General features: G+C 47.2%; 1 protein-coding gene across 4 annotated transcripts; it reads left to right on the plus strand.

Annotated features, from left to right (window-relative positions):
• Positions 1-7: 7 nt before the first annotated feature.
• MAP3K14 (mitogen-activated protein kinase kinase kinase 14) lies at positions 8-25401 on the plus strand. 4 transcript variants are annotated; one of them, XM_030256107.4, is made up of 16 exons: positions 8-150; positions 7771-8043; positions 8589-8658; positions 10831-11041; positions 11156-11752; positions 12764-12901; positions 15035-15164; positions 15822-15953; positions 16377-16481; positions 17535-17698; positions 18035-18185; positions 18773-19123; positions 20342-20448; positions 21712-21856; positions 22376-22476; positions 23591-25401. In XM_030256107.4, the coding sequence occupies exons 2-16, from the start codon at positions 7791-7793 to the stop codon at positions 23753-23755; spliced, it is 2820 nt and encodes a 939-aa protein (XP_030111967.4). In that variant the 5' UTR covers positions 8-150; positions 7771-7790; the 3' UTR covers positions 23756-25401. The 4 variants fall into 4 exon arrangements, with proteins under 4 accessions (XP_030111967.4, XP_030111966.4, XP_030111970.4 ...); XM_030256106.4 differs by having other exon boundaries at positions 8-146; XM_030256110.4 differs by having other exon boundaries at positions 8-146; positions 10834-11041.
• Positions 25402-25512: the final 111 nt, after the last annotated feature.

Below are 25512 nucleotides of genomic sequence, written 5' to 3' on the forward strand. Positions count from 1 at the left end.
AGGCGGGGGCGGGGCCGCGGCTGGGTGCCGCCTGTCAGTGAGCGGGAGCTGCCGAGGAGGCCTGAGGGGCCGCGCCGGGCTGTGCCGGGCGAGCGGAGCGCAATCGGGCCGGGCTGGACCGGGCTGAGCCGCGCTGTGCCGGAGCGGTAGGTGCGGTACCGGCCACCGCCGCGGAGACGGGATGTGGGCCCGGGGTGCGGCGTTCGGTGTGGGAGCCGCGGGGTGCATCTGCCCGGTAGGGCCTGGCGGATCTTCCGCGGCTGCCGGCGGGAGCAGCGTGTGAGGAGCCCGGGCCCAGCCGGGGGTCCGGGCGGTGATGGGCTCTCCGGGCCCCGCCGCAGCACCGCGGGTGGGTGTTCGGAGCGTGGATGTCACTGCTGACCGGCACCTTGTCTAGTCTGCGGCTCCGGTGCCCCGAGCTCCCGGTGCCCCGGGCAGCCCGGCTTGCTGATCTCCGGGTGCCCCTCAGTCCCCCGAGATCCCGGGCCCCCGCTGCAGGGACTTCGCTGATCCCTGGCCCTGGAGAGAGGAGAAGGAGGCAGGGATGAGCTCAGCTCATCACAGCACAACCGAGCCAGACCTTAATTCACCTGAACCATCCATCCGAGCGTCTCTTTGACACAACTAAATGCCTCTTTTTTTTTTCTTCTTTTTCTTTTTTTTTTTTTTTTTCTGGCAAAAGATTAATATGTTTCTTTGCTGATTAATAAGTTGCTGCTGTGGTTGATCTCAGATGCTTCCTGTCGGCTTTAACTGGTTACATTAGAAACATGTGTTGAGTGTTCTGCACACGTACAATACAGCAGTCTGAAACCAGCACCTATAAACAAAGTCTGAATTTCTTTTTCGACTGGCTTTCTAAACACTTGTATGAGTAATAATTCGCGCTTCTGTGCTGTGACATTAGTGATAAGGATAGTTGAATTGAGTGTGTCTGTGGTGAGCTGCTTTATTGCATTTTACCTCAGTTGAAATCTGTTATTGGCACGGCCACCGGATTCCTTGGGAATGAGTCACTTGCTATTAACTATTAAATTTTAACTGTATTAAGAGACTGAATCTTGTAGAGCCTGTGAAGGAGCATAACAAACAAACATAACTGAAAACCTAAAGGGTTTGTGGGACCTGATCCAGCACCACTGGAGTTAATGAACTTGAAGTTAATGATCTGGCCTGAGTCTTCTTTCCATGTTAAATGGGAGAGGGTTGAGCTGAGCTGTTGTAGCAGTGATGAGGTGCTGAATTATTATTATAATTGCCAAGAGGATGGAGGCAAAGTGACCATAAATCAGCTTTCCTTCTGTAACTTTTGAACTTTGCTGGCAAATGTCTAATGTGTTGGTGGAGATAGAGGGATCGAGGCCTGGAGGACAGAAAGATTTCCAAGTTTTGAGATGAGCAGCTGGCTGGGAGTAAAAGAGCCCTGAGCTAGGAAGGAGTCTGGAGATGCTGGGAGAGGGAGACTAGGATGCATGGAGGGACAGACACATGGGAATTGCGTCTGTGGGAGAGTGGGCTTTGCTGATCATGGTTTAGTGACATCAGGGCCCTGAAGAAAATGGACCATGACTTGCCTAAAGGCAGTTCTGTTCCACAGTTTGTGTGGGAGTTTGTCTCATGAGAGTCTGCTCAGGCTGGACAATTAGAAATCATCACTATCAGTTCATATTTGGATTTTATAGTCACAACTGAATTGGCAGGACCAATCATAAATTAAGATCATGTAGAACTGCTTCTATCTATACTAAATTTAATTGAACTTTTGGGTTGGTTTTGGCAGTAAGGCATCCCAGCCTTACTGTGTCCCCATAGATTTACATGGATTTTAGAAAAATGATTGAAATGTAAAGCTGCAAAGCAGTGTAAAGTAACAACTGGTGACAGCCTGGCTCCACCTGCTCGTGCAGAATTGATTTTCAGGTGTGTCTGTGGTGGCTGGTGGAAGTTGTCCCTTTAGGTGCTTTAGTGTATCATTTTGTTGTAGTTCAGGAAGTGACTTCACGAGTGGGTTGTCAAAGCCATGATGTTGTTAAGTGGCCTGAGAGCTGTGTGAGAACAGCTGGGAAGCAAATCCTTATCAGGCTGAAGTTTGCTCTGATTATTTCTGTTCTCCGTGTTTACAAAGGGGTTGAGAAAAACTAGCCATTCTTTGAGTGAATGGGCTTGTGGCAGTGTTGGTAAACTCTGGGCAAATGGTGGTGTTCATATCTTTGTTCAGCAACATGAAAAGAATTGTTCAGGGGTGAGCTGTTCTTGGGCTGTCCTCGAGGAAATTAGGATAAAGGTGTGTTTGGGTGCTTGTAGAAATCTGCTGATAATTAAACCCAGTCAAATGTTTCACTGCAGATTTTGTAACCAAGCTATTGCAATATCTTAATGTCTGGCAACTAAAAAAAACAACTGAGGCTCATTATCCTGATGTTTACAGTAAGCAACACCAGTGGCTGAAACAGGATTTGGGAGTATTTACTATCAAACCACTTTAAAGAACATGTTTACACACTGCCTATCGTTTGTAATGTGATGTGCTCCTACATAGGGCTGATAGTGCAGTGCTTCAAACAGGGAGTTTGTGGTGCTGTGGGGAGAAGGTTTTTAGCTTTCTCTGGTGCTTCTCAGGTGAATCTGTGGATCCCCAGGAGAGGGACCCGAGGGGATTGTGCAGGAGCCCCTGGAATGGCCAGATGGGTCACAGCAGTTATGGAAGGGGAGGTGAAGGCTGAGAGCTCCCTGGAATAGCAACTGCTGCTCTGACTCACCAGGATTTTAATCATTCAGGCATTCTATTTATTTTCACTTTGGAGCTCTTAGACACACAAGGGAAGTCTCTTCTTGTTTTTGGTTTTTTTTTTTTGCCCCCCTTAGACATGTTCACTTAAAGCAGCATTAAGTATGCTTTGAGGTCGGGGGGCTGTTGAATGCTACTGGCTTTTTTAAGTCCCTTCTGACACAAACTGAAACTTGTCCTGCTGACAGCTCTGAGCAGTTTAAATCTCCACCCAGGCCTGGGCTACAGTAACAGGCCTTAAACTGCCTCGGCTAAAACCGGAACTGTTTGAATTTCAGTTCCATCTGAAACGTGGGCAGGCAGGGGAGCCCATGGGTGGCATCCAGGCAGAGAGGAGCCAGGGATGGAGGGCAGTGGTGCCCAGGCTCTGAAGGGCTTGTACAAATAATTATGGAATGGTTTGGGTTGGAAGGGACCTTAGAGTTCATCCAGTTCCACCCCCTGCCATGGACAGGGACACCTTCCACTATCCCAGTTTGCTCCAAGCCCTGTCCAACCTGGCCTTGAATCCTATACACATATATATATGTGTGTGTGTGTGTATATATATATATATATATATATATATATATATATATGGATATATATATATATGTGTGTGTGTGTTTATTTTTATATATCTAAAGTATATATCTAAAATTTATATGTATGCATACATGCCTTTGGCCCCAAACCAGATTTTTAATGTGATCCATTCATGGAACAGGTGTCATTTTTTTTTCTTTTCCTTTGGAAGAACCTGCTCTTTGACAAGGTTTGGTGGATTTGCACAAGGATTTTGCAGGTGTAGGTTCTTTTGGCTACAGACTTGGCACTTTCTGCCATGCTCACTGACAGCTGTTAGGACTGGAAGGTCCCCAAAAGGTGTGTGGCATTCTTCTCAGTTGACATTCCCTGCTCTAGTGATGCAGAAATTCCTGGCTCTTCCCAGCTGTTGCTTTGTTGTGGTGGTCAGCAAAGCAACATGGCTAAAAATGCTCCTTGTGTTTGACCAAACCAGCAGCAGCTGCAAAGGTAACTTGGCTTAGTGCTCTGTGCACAGAACTCCTCTCCATAAGGAAGTGGGAAACCTCACTGAAACAACATAATTTTTTACCTTCTTCTTTCCTTTCAGACTAAATGTCAGTGTGAAATTGCTGCTGAATGGGTACACTCAGATGAGAAGAAATCTCCATTCTATGAATTGACTTGGGAAAGAGCTTTAAAATATATGTAAGACTTCCTAAGTCTTTTTTGATCAAATGTATGGGCTGATCCACAAAGCATTTACTGAAGTTCTCCCAAAAGCCATTGTCCATGGGGATTGGAACCAGGCACACCAGGCAGGAGGATCCCATATTATGGTGTGCTGTGGAGTGATGGAGCTGGAAAGGTGTTTGCATGGCTCTTGTCCAGCTCTGAGTTCCTCTCACAGCTTAATGACACACAGAAATGCTCTTTTAAGGTCCCTGCTCCAAACAGAGATGGAAGAGCTGAAGAGGAACTCGTATAGAGAAGGAGGGAGGAGGTTTTAAAGGAGCAGTAAGCACGTGGTTATCTCTTACATTAATAATGTTTGAGTATCTCATTAGTTCTGACTCCCTTCAAGTCTCAGGTGACCTTAGCTGGTATTTTAGTTTCTCCCACACCTTAGCTGAGGGAGGAGCTGCCATCAGAGCGGTGCCTTCACAACACAACTGAGACTGTTTGGCTTTCATTCTGTAAAAACACGCTTTCTGTTTTACAGCAGTGGGAACTAACATTAGTTAACCCAAGGTGAGTAAACTCTTAGTGAAGATAAGGAGCAAACAGGCTTTAAGCTGCTATCAAAAGCCCATTGTGGGTTAGGAGTGCAATATCCACTCTTATCTCCTGCATCATTACCTGACTTCCCCTTTCTGCCTTGAAAATAACGAGCCCATCACATGTCCACAGAAGGAAGAAAGTCCAGGGTATGGAAATCAAGATTACAGCTGTATCTAAGTGGGCTGGCTGAGGGAGAGGAGAAGCAGTTCTGGGTAGGACACAGCCACCCTGAAGCTCAGGAACACGAAGCTCCTGCTGCTGTTTGTCTGTGCCCTGTGTCTGTACAGGAAGCTGTGCTCATCCTGGAGCTCATAAACAGGCAGGGGAACCGCAGCTCCAGAGTGTTTAATGTGGGTAAATCCTGCTCTTAGTGGGCTTCCTGTGGATCCTTAGGTGCCCTCTTGCTGCTGCCCAGGCTCCCTTTTATCTGGAGCTCCCCGAGAAGGGCTGTGGGGTGGGTCTGGGCAGAGACTGGGTGCCTGAGTCTGAATTCATGGGGCTCAGGAGCTCTGTGCACCTCTCTTAGCCCCCTTCCACGTGCACAGAGATGAGTCAGGCCTGTTCAGTTCTGAATCACAGAATCACTGAGGTTGGAAAAGACCTCCAAGGTCATTCGGTCCAGCCTTCAACCAAATCCCACCATGCCCACTAAGCCATATAATGAACTGCCATGTCTGCTTGGTTTTTGAACACCTCCAGGGATGGGAACTGAACCAATGCCCTGGCAGACCATTCCAATGCCTGACAACCCTTTCAGTGAAGAAACTTTCCCAATTTCCAACTTGAACCTCTCCTGACGCAACTTGAGGCCATTTCCTCATGTCCTGTCCCTTGTTTTCTGGGAGCAGAGCCCAACCCTCAGTTGGCTTCAACCTCCTGTCAGGGAGCTGTAGAGGGCAATAAAAGTCTCCCCTGAGCCTCCTTTTCTCCAGGCAGAAGTTACACTTCAAAAACTATTTAAAAGTTCTGATTGCTTATTGTTAGTCACACCTTCTGCCCACCATGCTTTGCTGTATGCACCATAAAAATACTTGGCATTTGACTTTTCCAAGGACTGAAAATTGTGCAGCAACAGTTAAACCAGGCTGGGCATGCATGTTCTGGTCCTGCACAGCCCCACAGACCTGAGTCACACATTAAACTGCTAAAGCTCTGCCCGGCTGGAGGCCGTTGCTCACAATTGCTGCCTCGGTCTCTTTGAGTCTGCAAGTGAGGTAGAGCTTTGTTGATTTTAATCTCAGTTATGTTTCCTTGTTATTCTTTGCCATTTTAGAGGGCGACAAGGACTTGCAGTTTTGTTTCTCCCCTCTCTCTTTTCTCCTTTGACTTAACCAAGGAGGTACTTGTAGAATTATGTATTTTTTGGCGATGGGAATTGGTTTGCCCTGAAGGACCTTGTGGGTGAGGGGAGGGCAAGGAGAGACAGAGTTAATGCAAGTCAGGAGAGAGTGAGGATAAAAATAACCCTGAACTTGTCAGTTTGGTCACTGGTGGCTGGGTTAGTCATCTGGCAGGCTCTGCTCTTGCTGCTCCAAGGGATTATTTTACAGCCCTGAGAATTGACATAATTTCTGTAGAGGAGAGGGAGCGGGTGGCCTTAATGAGTGAGATACTGTCATCAGCACTTCTTTTGCACAGCAGCTGTTCTCTGTTTGGCCGCTGAATGTGGTCATTGTTGACTTTCCTTGTATACCTGCCAGGTTGTTAGGTGACTCACAGCACCAAGGTTCACACACTTGGCTCCCAAATGCCTCCCGCTTTCCTTGGTGGTCCTTCAGACATGGAGCACCCACTCATTTTGTCATTTTCCTGATTCATCTCTGTTGCCAGGAGCCTGTTGGAGTAAATCTCCCGTTGCCCCAGTCAGCTGCACAAGATGGGGAAAAAAGGAAAGAAAAAAGGAAAAGGGAAAAAAAAAGAGAAAGATTTGTGTAGATTAAAGCTGATGAGGCTCAAGGTGTGCTGTTGTAATGGTACTGATGTCTGTTTTCCTGGCCTCTGTTAAAACATCTCTCCTTGTCCTATCCTGGGTTTGTGCTACTTAACACCTATATACATTGCCCAAGGTTTCTGAACTTCATGGGTTGTTAAAGGGTGGAAATGTTCATTTTAAGGTTTTACACTTGACAGCCACAAGGAAGGGATCTCCGCACTTAAGCGGCAGCAGAGCACATTCTGATTTGTAAGGAAACAACTGCTTTCACTTCTCCAGAATCCAAGGTGAGGGGATCAAGGGTTACACCAAAGCTGGATTCCCCAGGGGCTCGTGCTGTAGGGAGCTCCTCACTCTCCACATTGCTGATTTTCACCCCTGGGTATCCCTATCCTGCCCCTCAGTGCTTTGCTTCCATGCTGGTTTATGCTTCTAACTTTCCATCCCCAGCTCTCTTCCACCTTCCCCTGTGCTGCCAATTGGCCAAGGTTTGGCCTGTGCTGGGACTTGTTTGGAGCTCCATTTGTGTTCCTGGTCAGTTCACAGTCTGTGCTGATCCCCTCCTCAGGCAAAGAGATCTGTTCTAGCTCCATCACTGTCCTCTATCCCACAACAGCTTTCATGGATCCTGCATGCTGTAAGAGCTCCACTTCTGATGGGCTTGAGCAAGGATTCAGATGTTGTTGGTGATGCAGAGGAAGGAGAGGAGTGAGGGAGGATCTGTGGATGGGCAGGTTGGCTGTTGAGCCTAGCTTCATTGAGAGAGAATGAGGAATAGCTTTGAGAATGACTGAGCACAGAGAAGAAAGGAATTAGCTGGATTTATGGCCATTCATGTGGTGTGAGAGCACAGTGTCATTTCTCCCAGGTGCACTCTAGGAGAACTTTCATGTCTTCCCTTTTTCCCTTTTTTTGGGGAGGAATATTCTTCCTGTTTAGTGATATGGGAGTTCCTTCTTCTCCTTGGTTTCACTGTTTATATTTAAGTTAAGGGAATATACCAAGAATTAAATTTCTCCGAGACCTGTGTGGTTGCATAATTTCAGTCATGAGAATGTTGAATATTCAGATCTTCAGTGGTCCAAGTCAAAAATGGAGGAATGGTACTCCAGGGTTCTTCTCCAGCTCAGAACGTGGTCAGGACCTTGATTTGAATTATTTATAAATCTGATACCTTCAGGAACCTCTTGTTTCTCATGAACTTGAAGCTGCTTCTGTCTGTGAAGGATTTTGACAAGTGTTTTGTTTTTCTGTTCTTGCTCAGTGTCTCCCTGAAGCTGGGAAATGGCCGTGATGGGAATTGTATGCCAAGGAGCTCCTGATCCAGCCGTCAAGCACAAAAAGGAGCTCACAGCTACTGAGGGGCTGAAGGAGACAGTGAGTGAAAAGCAGAGCAGTGTTTGCAAAGTAGAAGATTCAAAGAAGGTCATCTTTCACAGTCAGTGGAAAATCCTGAATGATGTAATCACCAGAGGAACAGCAAAAGAAGAAACAGAAGGAGGCTGTGCATCAATTTCTATTATTGCCCAAGCAGAATGTGAGTAGCAGGGCGGGCTGCGCTTCATTGAGAAAATGGAATGTGTAAAGAGGGATGAGATTTCACTCCCTCGGCGCTCCTGGAGAGCTGAGGCCACATCTATTTGTAATCCCAAGGAGGGTGGAGCTGATGACACATCCCAGACTCTATTTAGGAAGCTCATGAAATCTCCTAATAATGTGGCAGCATCCACTGAATAAAGCATAAATAACAGACCAGCATGAGGCCTGTGCACCTCGACCTGATCTGTGTCCTGTGGGGCACCCGTTCTTAGCTGACTTCTGAAAGGTGTTTAAAAGAGGGGATAAAGAGGAGGAAATCAGAGTAAAGCTGTCATCTGGGAAAGAGCTGGGGGATCAGGAGATAGCTGGGAAGCCTCTTAATTGTGGGGGAGGAAGAATGTAGTGTGGGTGGTGTGACATGACTGTGCAGTGATTGTCTGGATCACTCATGTAGCACAGTGGCAGAGCTGTTTAAGTTCAGTTGTTACTAGGAGAGACTGCCTGGTTTAAGACAAGTGATGATCCTGGTTTTTTTTCACACAGGTGAAAACAGTCAGGAGTTCAGCCCCACTTTATCAGAGAGATCCTTTATTGCCCACAGTAAACGTTACAGGTGAGAGACCTCTTATACAAACACCCCTCTTCACTGCTGTTTTCTGACTTGTCCTTGGTCCAAATCACCCTGGCTCTCTGCACTTAAGATATTTTTTCCAAAAGCACTCCTGTTGGAATTAGCTCTTCAGTCTGAGACCTGGTAAGAATTTGTCTTTCCCAAAACATCTTCCTGTCAGGAAAAAATACGAGTTTAGGCACAAACCACTTGAAACACTCTTGCCTTATTGGCAATGCCTGCAGATTTACTGCCCTCGTAACCTTCTGGCTATTTCTGGATGGCCAAATTTGTTTTGAAACTACTGATTTTTTTTAAGGTTAATAGTCTTGAAGTAGAAGGATCCAAGGATAAATTTTCAGTCTTTTTTAACTGAACTTGTGTTGACGCTTTTGAAACTGTCACACCATCTGCTCAAAAGCTGTGTGAAACCTGGGCTGCTGCTAGGAGTCCTCAGAAAAGGGAACAGCTTAATTTCTTGGAAGGATAAAAGGGGGTGAGAGAACCTTTGCTTAATGACAGCATCAACAACAGAAGCTGTGAACACAGAGAAGCTGGAAGTGGTTAAAGGGACAGTGACACTTGTGATGGACAAGTGGAGGCCTAGGAATTGTTTTTCTGGAGTCACCTGGGAGTGAGCTGCTTGTTCTTCACGAAGAATATCTTCCTGCTGGGGCACGTATTGGAGCTTTCTTATGCACTGGAGCCCTGTCAGGCAGCCCCAGCACCCTGAAATGGGTGACTGGAGTACAGAGTTAGGTGCTGCCTGTTTCCTGGTGGCTTCAGACACCTTGTGGGGTGTGTGGTTTCACACTGCCCAGTGGCTTTATGATGTGGTCCCATGGACCATCTGAAGAAGTGCAAAGTGACCCATTTCTGAGGGGTTTTATGTGGCATCTGGGGTTTTATGGGATGCACACCAGCTGTGTATTCAGGCTCAAGGCACTGTGCTGATGCCATCAGCCAGAACTCTACTTATGGCATCTTTTAGCACTAAAATATCAGCAAAAGATGGAGAGAGTGGCTGTGCCCTGCATCACTGATCAGGAAAGGCAGAGAAATGTATCAGAACTGTTCCAAGTCAATGGAACTGTTGCTTCATTTGAAGATCAAAAATCTTGTTTTCTCTTAGAGCTTAATTTAAAAAATCTAACTGCTGTGATTGGTATTGAATCATAGAACCACAGAATGGTTTGAGTTGAAAGGAGACCATCTCTTTCTGGCCCTGAGTAACTGCAGGCAAATATCCCTCTTGAGAGTTCATCTCTTTGTGCAGACCCCAGCTGGAGTGTTGTATATATCTGTATGCATTCTTAGAAATTATGTTTAGTATTGGGCTTTACAAGCCAACACATTTTGGCTTTTTGAAGCTGTTTTATTTGAGTGCTCTTAGTCATCTCTTCTCTGTGCAAAGCTCTTTTCCTTCAAATTAGAGCAGGCATTGATATTATGAAAACATTTATTAATTTGAATAATTTTTAAAATAGACTGCATTTATCCATCATCTCTGTGTTCACTAGAAATCAACAACAAATTGTCTCAGAGCAGCCTGAAGACATGGAGTACTTTTCCCTCTTCTTTGCTATGTTCAAAAAAGAGACATAAAAGAAAGCTGGAGAGGGACTTGGACAAAGGAGTTGGAGTGGCAGGACAAGAGGAATGGCTTCTGCCTGCCAGAGGGCAGGGTTAGGTGGGATATTGGGAAGGAATTGTTCCCTGTGAGGGTGGTGAGACCCTGGCACAGGGTGCCCAGAGCAGCTGTGGCTGCCCTGGAGCCCTGGCAGTGCCCAAGGCCAGGTTGGACAGGGCTTGGAGCCACCTGGGGTAGTGGAAGGTGTCCCTGCCATGGCAGGTGTGGCACTGGATGTGCTTTAGGATCCCTTCCAACCCAAACCATTCTGTGACTATACATTCCAGTCTTGTTCTTCCAGAATCTGAAAACCCTGGGACACTTTAATGTTTTGTGTCCCCCACACCTCACCATTTCTTTTATACAATGTCAAGGTGCTGCTGGGCCTGGACCTTGAGCTTAGCCCTACTAGAAAGCAAGAATCTGTGTTCTAGCTCTCTGTTGAGTTAGCAGAGTTGCTACTTTTCTTTCTGTGGGTTGGAGGTGCCATGTGAGCTGTGTTTGTGCTGTCCCATCTCAGAGCCCTGCTGTGTTCTGCTTTCCAGCAGCCGCTCAGACAGTCTCGATCACATCCCCAACAATGTGGCCCATGCCACGGAGGGGAGGATGGCACCCACCTGGAGAGGGAGGCACCGGGGCAGGGCCAAGAAGAAACGGCACAAGAAAAGATCCAAGCTGAAAGGACAGCCTGTGGCTGCTGGCAGAAGAAGTCCAAGAACTCCAGAACAGGAGAGCTGCACCCCAATTCCTGTTCAGGTGAGAATCTTCAGCCTTTCTTTTGTACTGTCCCTGCAAACTCCTAACAGCTCTTGGGTGAATTTTGGTGTCTATACTGTGGTTCCTGCTCAACTGTTTGGTTTTGTTTTCTAGGAGGATGAATCCCACCAAAGCACTCTTTACAGAAACAGTTTTTGGGTTCCTGAATTTAACAAGGATTTGGGCTATGATCCACTGTCTTTTGAGAAGCCTGCCCATGCCCCCTTGTCCATGGGCAAACTCCATTCCCCAAGGAGCCAGTACAAAACTGAACTGCACAAGCTGATCAGCCCTATTCAGTGCCTTAATCATGTTTGGAGACAGAGGGACACTGTTCCCCAGCCTGAGACTCTCCATCCTTTTCCCTACAACATCCTTCCCCCCCATTTCCCACATGTGGACAGTCCTCTCCATGCCATGAAGCAGAATGCTCTGGACACATACTTCCATGGTGACCTCAACTATCAAGACAGTCACTTATCTGGCCTAAACTTAGAATATAATTTCACCAAATGCATCAACCAGTCCATGCAAACCAGTTCAGACAAGCTTTCTGTGGAAGAATATTTGGTAGATGCCTTGAAGGGGAGCGTGAGTTTTGGTGAACCACAAAATTTAGCCAGCCTGGCCAAGACGTGGAGAGGAGGTGGGCTGGAGCTGAAGGAACAATTCCATGAAGCAAGTGAAAATGAAGGCGTGCTGCTGAACGAGGTGATCTGAGCCACACACTGCAGTGTGGGTGGCAGAGTTTCTCCTGTGCTTTGGGAGAGGGATAATCTGCATCTATGTGCTTGCTTCTAAAACTCTGATTCCTGCATGGTTCTGGATCTGGTTGAAGCTGACAGATAAAAATGCAGAGTTGTTTTCTGCAGGAATTAAAGCCCTGCTGTCACAGGCTGCTGCCTCCATGCTGTGCTCAGTCACCAGACATGCAGACCTGTCTCTGAGCAGTGGTTCTGTGCTTAGTCAGTCTTCAACCATGTTCTGTGTTTGCAGGGGAAGAGCCCAATCCATTCAGCCAGGCTGCAATATTTATTGGCTCTGGATGAGCTTGAGTGTGACAAAAACCAGGGCTGGTTAGAAGGGGAGGTGCAGGAGGCCAGTCTGTGCCTCTGCTGGGACCAGCAGCTCCTGCAGTGTCTGTCCTTTGCAGCGTCCCACAGGGCCTGGACACAGAAATTCATTTGAATCCTAGGGACATAATCCACTTATTTTGAATTCAGTCTCTCTCAACACCTTAAAGTCCTCCTGGAGGACTTCCCTGGGATCAGTGTGACCCTGTCAGTATGGTCTGTGGAGTTCAAGGTGTCCCTTACCTTCCTGAATGTGTTCACACTGTCTCCATCTGCTGACTGCAGAAAAGCTTTCACATAGTGCCTGCATTTAGCCATGGGAATATGGGTTAATTGTAGGATTCAGCTTTATAGTTATGTCCTGCATGAGAAGGGAGGAACACAGAGCTCCAAAGCCATCCAAATCCTGGTGGCCTTTCTTTACAACAGTGGGGTGCACTCAGATCCAACAGAGCCCACAGAAATCAAGTAGGTTGATCCTGTATGGTTTCCTCCCAAGCCTGTGACAGAAGTAATCTTGTACTGAGATTTCTAGAGAGGTGCTGTTGTATCTGTGCTTGTGCTGCTTCTGAGAATGTTGATCTCCATGCAGCTCAACATTTAAGTGTCTCTTTCCTTGCTTCATCTTGTTTTCTGTTTGGACTTCCAGAAGCTGAAGCCAGTGGATTATGAGTACCGAGAAGAGGTTCACTGGACCAAGTGCCATGGTTCCTTGGGCATTGGCTCTTTTGGGGAAGTGTACAAGATAGAGGACAAGCAGACAGGATTTCAGTGTGCTGCCAAGAAGGTAATTCTGTGTGAGAGAAGGACACAAGGCAGCACGTGGAGAGAAATCTCTTCCCATGTTCTCTTTAGGACCTTGTTGTACAGTCACAGTGAAGTGCTGCTGTTGTGTCCATGGAAAACTTCAGGGGGGTGGCAGACAGAGAAGCAGATGGAGGACCTGTATGTGCACAGGGGCCAAGCTCAGAAGCCAGAAATAATCTTTAAAGTGTGCTGAAAAGGATCCTGGGTGCTGAGGCAAGAGTAGAGATTTCTGAATGATTGTGAGTGACTGCAGGGGAGCAACAGCTGCGTGGGTTGTCTGTTATCTGACTATTCTTATCTGAAACCATGTCTGGTGTAAGTGGTTACATGGCAGGTATTTATTCCCCTGATGAAAAAGGAATAAAGTAGGAAAAACCCAAGGCAGTCAGTAGGCTCTGAAAACAGAGCTTTTGTCTCCTCAGTGTCAGCTGCAATGCTGGCATGTTGTTCTGAGGTGATGCTGTTCCAGATGCAGCAAAGGATGTGTGTTTTTCCAGAAGCTGGCACTATAATCTATTGTACTCCAGGCTATGCCATTGTCACATGATGCAGGAAGTGTGTGGAATGTAACTTGGATCAGGGCATTGATTTGTGGGCTGCTGTGGGGGCCTCAGGGATGCAGACAGAGGGATCATGGAAGGAGATGAGGAAAATGTAAACTATTTTATTTGAACTTACACTGGAATAATTTCATCACCCTTTGAACTGATGTTTCTCACATTACTTCACTGGAAAACTTTGTGTGGGAAGTGTTTGCCTCGAGTACAAAAATATGTGCAAAAAGAACTGTAACTTTCATTTTTCAGTTTAAAATGTTCATTTCCCCCCATTTTTCAGTTTAAAATATTCATTTTTTACACTGGGCCCAGCTTGCTGTGCTCCCTGTGGAAAGATGTAAGAGGCAAGACAAGCCAGTGTGTATTTATTTAACCATTTCTTAACCATTCAGTTGTTAGCTATATAAACAAACATCTCTCAAGCGTGTAGAAAATTAATTCCTGTTCTGCATCCTTACAGTTCAGGTGTGAAATCTTGTGGTGACACAACCAGCCTGTTTCCTGTCAGTGTGTATCTATTTAAATGTATTATCCATTTGGCAAATCCACAGTCTTGGGAGAAATAGCTGTTCCTTGTGGGGTGTATTTTCAGGAAGGAAGATGGTTGTGCTGAAAAGGGAAACATGAAAGTAGGAGAAGCTGAAGTCGTTCAAAATGTCATTTCCCCCCCCCCCCCCCCCAATTACTGAAGGATAAATGATGTTTCTTTATATCAGAAATGCATCTTCTTAGATCACACTCTGAAAGCAGAGAGTTCCAACATGCAAATTGGACACTTCTCTATGCTCTATTTAATTTTCCATGAGTAACTGTCTCCAGTTCCTGCTGCCTCCCTGTGACAGGAGGGCACTACATCACCTTTCACCAGACTTGGTGCTGGAAGCACCTGCTCTCCAAATTCTTGAGATGAAAGAAAACCAGCTATAGCTGGATTGCTGACAGAGAAGAAACATGATGCATCTTTTTCCCACCAGAATCTTCATGACTCATGTTTTCCTTCTCGACTTCAGCAAATTCTTGTTTTATTTAGTTTGGCTGAACTTAGCGAATAAAGTTTAATTTTAACCATTTGCAGAATGAGCACCACCTAACAAGGTGATCATGCAGATCATATACATATTTTGTATTCCCTCCTTTTTTGGGGAGTTGAGTTTTTGCCAAGTTTTGCACCATCCCCAGGTTTGGTTTTTTTTTTCCCTCTCCTTCATAAAAGCAGAATGTTCAGTTGTCAAAATTATTTTTTTCACTGAGACAGAAATTGCCTTCTTCCTGAAGGGTACCTGTCCTCAGCTGTAATCTGGAGTTATTGCAAGCTGGCATCTCTTGTGGGGAATTTTCACTTCCCTTGGACACTGAGGGTTTATCGTCCCGCGTGTTCCTACTTCCTGCTGCGCTCCCTGAGTTCTATTCAGGAAGGTCACAGAATTAAGTTTGGAAAAGACCTCCAAGACCATCAAGCCCAATTAACCCATCTCTGCTGTCACACAGCCTCCAGAGAGGGACAGTTGTATGAGGATCCAGCGCAGGATTTGCTCAGTGCCTCCCTGTTCCCGCAGGTGCAGGTGGAACACTTCCGTGCCGAGGAGCTGACGACGTGCGCGGCCGTGACGAGCCCCAGCGTGGTGCCCCTCTACGGCGCCGTCAAGGAGGGTCCCTGGGTCACCATCTTCATGAAGCTGATGGAGGGTGAGCAGGGGACAGCACCATGGAAGCCCCACATTGACCTCCTCTTCCTCCTGCCCCAATATGAATCTGGTAGTTCCTCAGTGCATCCAGATTATTCCTGGTGTGAATTCCCGGTGTGAATTCCCAAGTGGGTTGAGATGGGTGTGTGTAATCCCTGCAGTGGGCTTGCTGTGGGAAAAATAATTCCCAGTCCTGCCTCACTCCAGTTCAAGGTGTCTCTTTTTCACAGTAAGACACAGTTGGGGCTAATTTGTGCTTCCTGCTGGTTTGCAGGACACCAGTGGGGTGCATTGCCCTGCCTGTCTAAGCAAACCTCCATGATTCCATTACCCAGTGCTCCTTTTCTGGCCAGAACCATGGAAAACAGGCTGTGAATGACAAGCTGGTGGTCAGTAACACATAGAAATGCCTGTTCTGATCACAGAGCTCCAAAGCAACTGTTAAACTGGCACCAAGCAAAAAAACATATGAACAAGGCCTGTTTTTGTGGGCAGAAAAATCTCTGGGAATAGACAAAAGGAACAGAACCATGTGTGGAAGATAAGTGCTGTCGGACCTGGAAAATCTCATTTTTTCAATGAAAACAACCAGGAATGCTAATGCTGCTGGGGAGAATTTAAAGATAAGATAACATGGACTCCCTGGATTCCTTCCTAGGTGGCTCATTAGGGCAGCTCATTAAACAGAGTGGCTGCCTGCCAGAGGACAGATCCCTCAGCTACCTGGGCCAGGTGTTAGAAGGTCTGGAGTATCTTCATGCTCAAAACATTCTACATGGAGATGTCAAAGGTAAGGAAAGTTTTTGAAGTACCCTGTTCTTCCCTTTTCTTTGAAGAGGCAAACTGCTTGGAGATTAAATTATGTGATTGCTTACTAAAGTTATGGGATCTACTTACTAGATTTTCAGATCCATGTTTGAAATTAGAGCTTCCCTTGGTTGTAGAGTGATGAGAATATGATATTTGTCAACTCTTCTTGTCACCCCATGGGTCTGCCAAGCTGCTTGCCCAGGCTGGCCCACCACTGGGCTGTAAGAATCTCCAGGGCTGGTAATTGGTAGTTATAAGAGATAATTACAGCTCTGTGCTTGCTTAAGCCAGTGACAGGAGAAATAAATCCTTTGGGCTTAAAAAACTGTAGTTCTGTGTGCTTTTGACTGTTTTCCCCATCTCCTAATGCAGAGGAGACTAATGGAACCCTTCTCGTTGGCAGCGGAGAACGTGCTGCTGTCGGACGATGGGAGCAGGGCCCTCCTGTGTGACTTTGGCCACTCTGCTCACCTGCACCCAGACGGGCTGGGAAAGTGCCTGGTCACAGGTGAGGCTTTGTTGCTGCTCTTCTGAGGAATTGCCCTTCTGACTCATTCTCTCTCATGAGCATTTACATGTGGCTGATTTGCATGCAGCTGCTCAGGGTGTCTCATTTATTGGTGTTACTGTGAGACATCCCAGCCAAAATGACCTGAAATTTGGGAGGTGATGGTCCTTATCTCCCAGGCTAGAAGGGTTTTTGTAAGATTGTCAGCATGCTGCATTCAGTGTTTTGTCCCTGCAAGAAACCACACTGAAACTTTAAAATCCTACTCGGACTTGTTGTGTAACCTCACTAAATAGTGGGGAAAAGTCCTGACCTCCACTAAAGAAAATTCCATTTTTTTGACAATTAAACTTAACCATGCTTCTTCATGCAGCTGTTGAAAAAGAAGGGTACGTTTTCTGAAGTTAAGCTCATGTTTTGCCTCCCAGATTTGCTTGAAAGGGAAGTTTAATCCCTATTCTGTGTATAAGGGATGGGTCTCAGAGGGAACAGCTTCTGAGAACACACAATGCTGGTTTTTGGGTTAAGGTGGAACCCCTCCACTATGGAGAAAAGCTGAGAGAGTTCAGATTCTTCAGACTGAAGAAGAGAAGGCTCAGAGGAGACCTCAGAGCTCCTTCCAATGCCTAAAGGAGTTCCAAGAGAGCTGGAGAGGGACTTGGGACAATGGACAGGGCAAGGAGGAATGGCTCGCCACTGCCAGAGGACAGGGATGGATGGGATACTGGGATAAATTGTTCCTTGTGAGGGTGGGGAGGCCCTGGCACAGGCTGCCCACAGAAGCTGTGGCTGCCCCTGGATCCCTGGCAGTGCCCAAGGCCAGGTTGGATGGGGCTTGGAGCAACCTGGGACAGTGGAAGGTGTCCCTGCCATGGCAGGGGTGGCACTGGATAACTTCAAGGTCGCTTCCCACCCAAACCACTCCATCCTATGAAGCTGACATGTCTCTCACTTTAGCTGAAAAGAAAGGGATTCTGCTTTAGGCCTCCTGCCAGTGGCGCTGGAGCAGTTCTCTTGCCTGCGTGCAGTGAGTTTTCTCCTGGATGGTTTTAGGGAACTACGTGCCTGGCACAGAGACCCACATGGCCCCGGAGGTGGTGATGGGGAAGCGCTGTGACTCCAAGGTGGACGTGTGGAGCAGCTGCTGTATGATGCTGCACATGCTCAACGGCTGCCACCCCTGGACCCAGTACTACAACCACCCTCTCTGCCTGAAGGTGAGTGACCCAGCCTCTCTGCAGGTGAGCTGCCAGAGCTTGTTACTGCCTCACCTCGGGGTGGATGGCTAGGAGCCAGCTGGGCATCTGACAGGATGCCAGCCTTGCTTTGGGAGCTGAGCATTCCCTGTGCTTGCTCTGCTTGGGCTGCTCTTCCGTACCCTGCTCACGACTTGGGTGTGACTTTTGAGCCATTCAGCTGTAATAAAATTACTGTTCGGCTCTCACTTAATGCTTTCATTTCAGTTGGAAATGGTGTTGGGGTGGGAAGAACCTTCCTGAAATCAAATTAAGCCTCTCTGGTCTAACCTCTTTCACTTCCTGTTTGTTACACAGATCGCTAAAGAGCCGCCTCCTCTGAGGGAAATTCCACCTTCCTGCAACCCTCTCACTGCTGAGATTATTAAACTGGGGCTGGAGAAGGAGCCTCTGCAGAGGGCATCTGCATCAGAACTCAAAACTAAGACCAGTGTGGCACTTGAGGAAGGTAGAAATGTCCTGATGTAACTGATGTAGCTGAACCTTCATATTCCCACTGGGGGAGTTGCTGGTGCTGTTCCTTTTGGAAGGGCCAGTCTGTTTTATTGTCCAGAATATCATTTTCACAGCATTGATGCACATTTTGGGTTGATGGCTTCTGCCTGCAGCTGAGTGTCACCCAAATAAATGATAATTTCCTGTGTGCTGTCACATGTTCTTCTTCCTTCTCTGCTGAAGGAGATGAGCTCTCTGTGGGTTTGTTCAGGTGCTGTGCCTGGGCTCCTGAAGCATCAGCTGCACCTGGAGAGCCTGGTGTGCAGCACAACTGCAACTGGAGGTTTACTGTACCCTTAGCTGTAACTCATACTTGTGGTTCAGTCTTGCCCCTGACACATCACTAATTTATTTCAACTTAATCCTGCTGAGTGGTTCTGTAATACAGCAAGAATTTGTGGAGGTGATCTGATTTTATCTTTTGAAGAAGCTGGGCATTTTACACCAAATACACTTAAAAAATTCTTACAGCAAAGGAAAACTTTTACCTATTTGATTGCTTTATTTGATAATGTTTATATCCTTTTTTTTTTTTTGTAGTGGGAGGTGTGAGAAGCCCCTGGAAAGGTGAATACAGAGAGCCCAGACATTTATCTTTGAACAAAGAAAACAGTGCACAGACGTCCCTGTCCCCCACAGTGAGCCCAGTTTCTGAGACTGGTTCTGACCCCAAACTGTCAGTCAAAGTTTCCTGTGCCAGCCCAGTCCTACCACCTCCATCCCTGGAGCAAACAGAGGAGGTTGAGGGACCCCACTGGAATGAGGGCAAGGATTTACCTGAGACCTGTGATCCCCCACCTCTCTCCTCAACTCCTCTGCCCCTGAAGAGCTGCAGCCACATGGAAAGAGCCACAACCATTTCAGAGCAAGAACTTCAGCAGCTGGAAATTGGTGAGCACTGGGCTTGGGAGGAATTCAGCCTTTTTTCTTGAGAGCAGGATAAAAGTACAGCTGCTTTCTCTTGGCTTGTTGACAGTTATTTTTGGGTTTTCAGCTTGGATCTCATTTTGCTCATAGTTCCTTTCTCGTTACACAAATTGCTCAACCTTCCTTCCAACTACCAAAACTAATAGTTCTTAACCAATTAAATGTGTCACAAAGGGAGTGAACAGAATTTCCTTCCTCCTGAACAGGGGGGAACCTTCTGAGAGAGGTGTAGGAACCTCTTAGAAAACAGCCTGTCTCAGACATGTGCTTGTTTGCACTGTGTAAACAGTGTCAGAATTCCAACCTCATCTGCAATTTTAGGTTCAAACTTTTTTTTTTTTTTTTTTAATTGAGGTAAGCCAGGATAAAAATAAAGGCATGGCAGATGTCAAGCAAAGCAGTGCAGTTAAAATCAGCCTTCAACTGTTTATTTCTGGGCGTTGGAAAACCTACAGCCATCAGCCAAGGAATTTGGTTACAACAGCAATCCAGAGTTTGGAAACCAGCAGTGAATTCAGTGTGAAAATCAGTGATTTGTCCAGTTCCATTGCCCCAGAATAACTCTACATTTCACCTCTTTTTCCCATATTTTCTAGTCTTTTCGAGTGAATTGAAAGAAATTAGGAAGAGAGTGGTTTGAATTGTAAATGTGTCAGAAAACTGAGGAATTTTAGAGGTTGCTGATGGGCAGCTTCTTTCTCAAATGGCTTTGAGTGTCAGCAGCATTGTAAGAGCTAGTTATATATGGGATATCTGGATATTATTGGGAATATTTGCAGTATTTGTAAGTACTTGTATACAGATAAGGGCGTACAAACCTCCAGATACTTGTGAGAGCTGAGAACATGAGTTTGACCTTTCCCTGATAATGTGGATGGATCTAAAGTGACATCTCACAGGAGACATAATGGGCAAGAACTGGTCAATTTAGGGTGCTACTGTTGCACAGTCCATCTCCTCTTGGCTCAGTTTCCTGTGTCACAGTGCTGGCTGTGGCCTCTACATGGCAGAGTTGTGTGTTCTGCTTTGCTGGCACCAATATGAATGTTTATTAAATATTGCTGAAGAAGCTTTGGGTATAAATTGCAGAGCTGTGATTAGAGCAGGGAGGCATGGAGGGAAACACTGGAAATATCTCCCTGAAACACTGGAAATGTCTTCCTTCTCTTCCTTTTGCTGCAGAACTGTTTCTGAACAGCCTTTCCCAGCCTTACTCTCTGGAAGAGCAAGAGCAAATGCTTTCATGCCTCAGCATTGACAGCCCCTTTGTGTCAGATGCCAGTGAGAAGGTGAGTGGGGATGGGTGGGCGGTGGCTGGCTGACCCCCTCGGCAAAACTGGAAGCTGTGACCAATGAAAATTTGGAATTTCTCACCTTTGCTGCTGCTTTCTGACACCAAATTTGCTGGGGAGCACCTTGGGAAGAAAACTTTGCTCATGCCCAGTGGGGTGTTGAGGGCTGTAGCTGTGCTTTGGTTCCCTGTCCAGCATGGATCCTTTCCTCCAGAGGCTGTCCTGTGTTGTTTCCTCACCAGAAGCTTTAAGTGTGTGGATACAGAAAATCTCAGCAGCCTCAACCCTGTCTGTGCAGGAGAAGGGAGCTGGGGAAGCAGTGATGGAAGTAGGAGCTGCACCACCAGCTGAGCAGGGTCTTCCTGGCCATGGCCACCAGTGAGAGGTTTAGGGAAAGACCAGGAGAGTAGGACAGGAAAACAAAGACCCAAATATTGGATATTCATTCCAACCTATGGATCTATTCTCCATGAACTTATTTTAACCCATTGAAAGTAATGACTACATGGTCCTAGCTATTTACCATTTTCAGTTCTATTGGTGTGCTCTCTCTGGTGTTCCTAAGGTAGGGAATAGCAGTGAGGAGCACTGTTGGACCAGGGAAGGATAAAAGCCCTGCAGTCACAGTTTTCAAGGACATTGAGTCCCCAGTTTGTGCATCCTGGCATCTGCAGGAGTCAGTTCTGATTTGGAGCAGCTTTGTGTCCTATTTATGTCTCTCCTTTTTGAGGAGGACTGAGGGAGTTCTGCACAGCTCAGCTGTTGACAGACACCGTGTGCATTGTGGGATCTGACTCTCCTTGGTTTTTCCCACTAACACCTACACCATACCTTTAACTTGGCTTTTGACTGGTTCAGACCTCGGTGCTGATGTCAGATTGACTGGGACAGTGCAGCAGCATAGGGTCTATGGTTGGTTTTGTACAGTTAATTGTTCTTCCTGTGTGTTTCTAATGTCATTAAGTGACAAATATTTTAACTGATGCTTAATTCTCCTGCCAGTCAGTACAACCCCTCTTTTCTCACCCAACTTTTCAGCTCATTATTAGTTTAACTATTGAGGATATCTGATAATGTCTGCACACTGTTGCATTGCTATCCATTCCCTTTTCCACATGGCACATAAATGTTGACTAAGGCCCAGCCTTAAATCCCTGTGGATTTCCACCTTTTTCCTCCTGACCTTATTTTAATGCTCATCTCCTGCCAGCTCATTTTCTTTCGGAACCTTAGACAAACTAGTTCTGCTTATTCCTGCAGAACTCCATGAAGGCTTCTCACAGCCTGAGGGACACCATGAGCTCTGGGATCCATTCCTGGAGCAGCCAGGCAGACGGGCAGAGCTGCAGCTGGAACAACCTGCTGAGCCGCAGCCGGCACACGGACACCCCCAGCTACTTCAACGGTGGGTCTGCATTCCCAAAGCAGGGATAAGTGGCCAGCAGTCACTTTCTCACTATCTGGATGGGCTGGACGTGGAGTTTTTGAACTCCTTTTGTCCTTCAATTGCTGTGCCAGCACAGACCTCCCCTAAAGGAGACCCAGTCTGCCCAGTCGCAGATGGGTCTGTACAATGAAATCCAGGGAAGTTTCTGAACACACAGAGCCTGTGTGTTCAAGCTGCCCTGCTTCATGCAGCTTCCATGTGCAAGGAATGTTTTATAACCATGTCTACCCAGAATTTTGAGGGCATACTGTGCAAATTAATACATCACTTCAGCTACTTTCTTGCTAAATGCAGCTCCGCTCTCTGAGTCATTCCTGTCTGCAGCAAGCTCCATGCTCAGCAAAAGACCTACATAAATTAAATCCTTAATGACAAAAATTAGTCTTTCCCATGCGTGTGCCTTGTCAGTCAGTTTTGCTGTGGACTGTGAGGTCCTTGTGGCTCAGCAGAACTTAAAGAACCTCTTGTGCATTCCAGGAGTGAAAATCCAGATCCAGTTGCTAAGTGGAGAAAATTTGCACATCAGGGATTTCCACAGGACAAAGGTGGGAGACATTGCCACGGGGATAAGCAGCCAGGTGAGACACAGACTGGAGTAAGTGCATCACTTGAGGAATGATTTCTTCCCTGCTGCAGCCTCATAACCCCTGAATGCCAGAGAGACCCAGGAGTGGTTCAGGGGTCCTTAGGACACCTATAGAAGCAGAACCTCAGTGCTGCTGTTTTGAGTGTGGTACCAGTGGATGTCTTCTGAATCACAGAACTCATTAAGGTTGGAAAAGACCTCCAAGATCGATCATCAAGTCCAACCTTTGACCAAGTCTCACCAGGCCTACTAAACCATATTTCCAAGTGCCACATCTACTCATTTTCTGAACCTTTTCAGGGATGGTGATTCTACCACTGCCCTGGGCAGCCTGTTCCAATGCTTATCCACTCTTGCAGTGAAAAAATTTTCCCTAATATCCAGTCTAAACCTAGTACAAAACCTGAATTGTAAGCCAGTGCCAATTGTCAGAGTGAGCACAGGGATCTGTATCTTAGAATACAGAATATTCTGTGCTGCAGCTTAAAAAATCCTTCTCCTCAATTATAATCTCTTCCCTCTCTCCTTGAAGAATCATTATATAGCTTTTCCATCATGAGCAGTAGCATCAGCTCAGGGAAATGAACTGTGTTTGGCTGGGGTGCTTCCAACTTGTTCTGCTGGAGATGTTGGCACTCTCCTGTGAACCTCACTGTCGGCTGCTTTGGCTGTTCCTGAAAGAAACTCTGGAGTGTCTGTGGGACTGTGACTCATCTGTGTAAAATGGGATCTAAAAGATCTCAGTGTAAAATGGGATCATCTCTAAAAGATGTTGCACCAGCCCAGAAAATGTTCCAGTGGTGCTAGTTCTCTCTAGACTGTTCTTGTGGACATCACAAAACAAAATACCTGGAGAGGAGCTCAGGGTGCCCAAACATGGGCAGCTCAAGGCCCCCCAGCCATGGCCCAGAGCTTGGGGAGGCACTTTGGCAGCAGGGTGGGCACTGCCTAGTCCAGTTCTGAGGTATTTCCTTAGGAGAGGAGTTCAGGATGTTCCTGCCAAGCGCAAGCCCCTCCCTGGGGGCTGTTCTTGCCTTGGGAAGCCGGGTGTGATGTTCTGGAGGAGCCTGGAAGTGCCACTGAGCTCTGTGTGTTCTGCTCCACAGATCCCCGTGCCTGCCTTCAGCCTGGTGACCAAGGAGGGGCAGCCTGTGCACTACAACATGGAGGTGCCCGACTCTGGCATCGAGCTGCAGTGCACCCTGGCCCCCGACTGCAGCGTCAGCTGGGCCTGGCGCGTCAAGCACGGCCAGCTGGAGAACAGGCCCTGAGCCCTGCCTGCTTTGGAGGTTTGCACTTTGTGCAAAGAAGGAATTGCAAAAGCTTCTGACCTCCCCTGCCACGGAGCACCAAATGCAGCGGCTGGTGTTTGTGCTGCAGCAGGATCACAGCTCGCTGCCCTCGGGCCTCACTTCTGTGGGCTGTTCTGATCCACTTCCAAGACATGTCCTGAGCTTAGACATTCCCCAGGACAGTGGGAATTACTTGTTTTGGGTGTGTTAGAGCTTGAGAATGGTAGGTGGAAATTCCTCGCTTTTCAGAGGAAGGAGGTTGTGCTTTTCAGGAGAGCAGGGCCAGCGGGTGAGAACTCTTGCTCTTGCTCCAAGGTGAGGTCGGTTGTTGCTGGGCTTGCCCAGAGGAGGAGGTTGGGTGCCCTCAGTGTGGCTGGGGTTGGTTGTGCCAAGGGGATCTGGCTGACTTCTTTCCAGCTGGAGGAAAAAACATTTCTGTAGGTTCTGGGGAGCATCATCTCCACCTCAAGCCTTTTTCATGGGGAGACTCCACAGCAGTCACTGTCTGGCTCTTGGTTTCACCTCCCATCCTTCCCCGTAGTTGCTTCCTTCTTGAATCAGAAAAGAACTTTGTTCCCAGAAAGAGCTTTGTTTGCAGCTCCCACCTGCAGAGAGGGTGGTGCTCTCTCTGGTGTCCCTGGCAGGCAGGGCAGGAGAAGGGTACAGAATTCCATGGTGGGAGGGTGGAGGGGTTGTTTCTCCATCCTGTGCCCACCTCTGATGTGGGACTTCAGGTGCACTGTCCCGTCCTTGGAGGAAGAAGGGACATCAGCTCTGTCAGCTGTGACAGGGCTGAATTTTATTGCAGAGTTTATAAAAATCTCCCTCCCAGCTCCCAGTCCAGCCCAGTGCCCCAGTTCTGAGAGCTCAGCCTGGCCTCACAAGACTTCCCACTCCTCCCCTCACTTCAGACTGGGTTCACTGAGTGGGATGGGCAGCTGGGCTTGGGATGCCTTAAGCTTTAAACTGTTTTTTTTAACTGATTTGTGAATGTTTGGAACATACTGAAACCTCACAGGTCAAGTTCAGGTGGGCGGGTGTCGATCGCCCTTCTCCATCGCAGAACGGATCCCGAGGGAGGTGTGAGCTCCGTGTGTGCTTGCTCAGGGCTGCTCCCAGGCCTGGCACACCTGGAAATCACAGTCCCTCCCCGTGGCTGTGGCTCTCCCAGAGCTCTGAGCAGGCACTCTGCATCCAGCCTGGGCACAGAAGCAGCTCCCAAAAGCCAAGGTAGGCTCTGCCAGATCTCTGCTGGTCTGGGAGACACAATGGGGCAGCAATGCTGGCAGTCTTCCCAAGGGAAGTTCACTTAGAAACTAGCTGGGAAAAGCTGAACTCTGAGCCTCCCTTTTTGAGGAGCAGCACTCCTTAAACAATGGATGCTCTTTGCCTTTGGTCTTCCAGAACATGGGCTGGTTTTGCTCCACCAGACATCCCTGATCAGAAAACTCAAGTTGTGATGTAAAAAAAAAGTGGAACTCATGAAGAAAAATGAAACCTATCACCACTTTGGGTATAGTTTTAATAGCACTTTTTGTTCTAAAGCACTTAATACATTGTCCAAAATAGGCACCTAATTATATCTACTATACCACGTTCAGAGTCTTTTTAGTAAATAATTAAAACATTATGCACATGTCTTCCAGTAGGGAGTGGGGAAAGGGGGAGGATTGCTCGATTTCTTTTTTCAGTTGCCATAAACTACAAGAGTTTAAGCTCTGGAGCAGGAGGGATCC

This window comes from Taeniopygia guttata, chromosome 27, assembly GCF_048771995.1.
Source record: "Taeniopygia guttata chromosome 27, bTaeGut7.mat, whole genome shotgun sequence".
Taxonomy (NCBI): Eukaryota; Metazoa; Chordata; class Aves; order Passeriformes; family Estrildidae; genus Taeniopygia; species Taeniopygia guttata.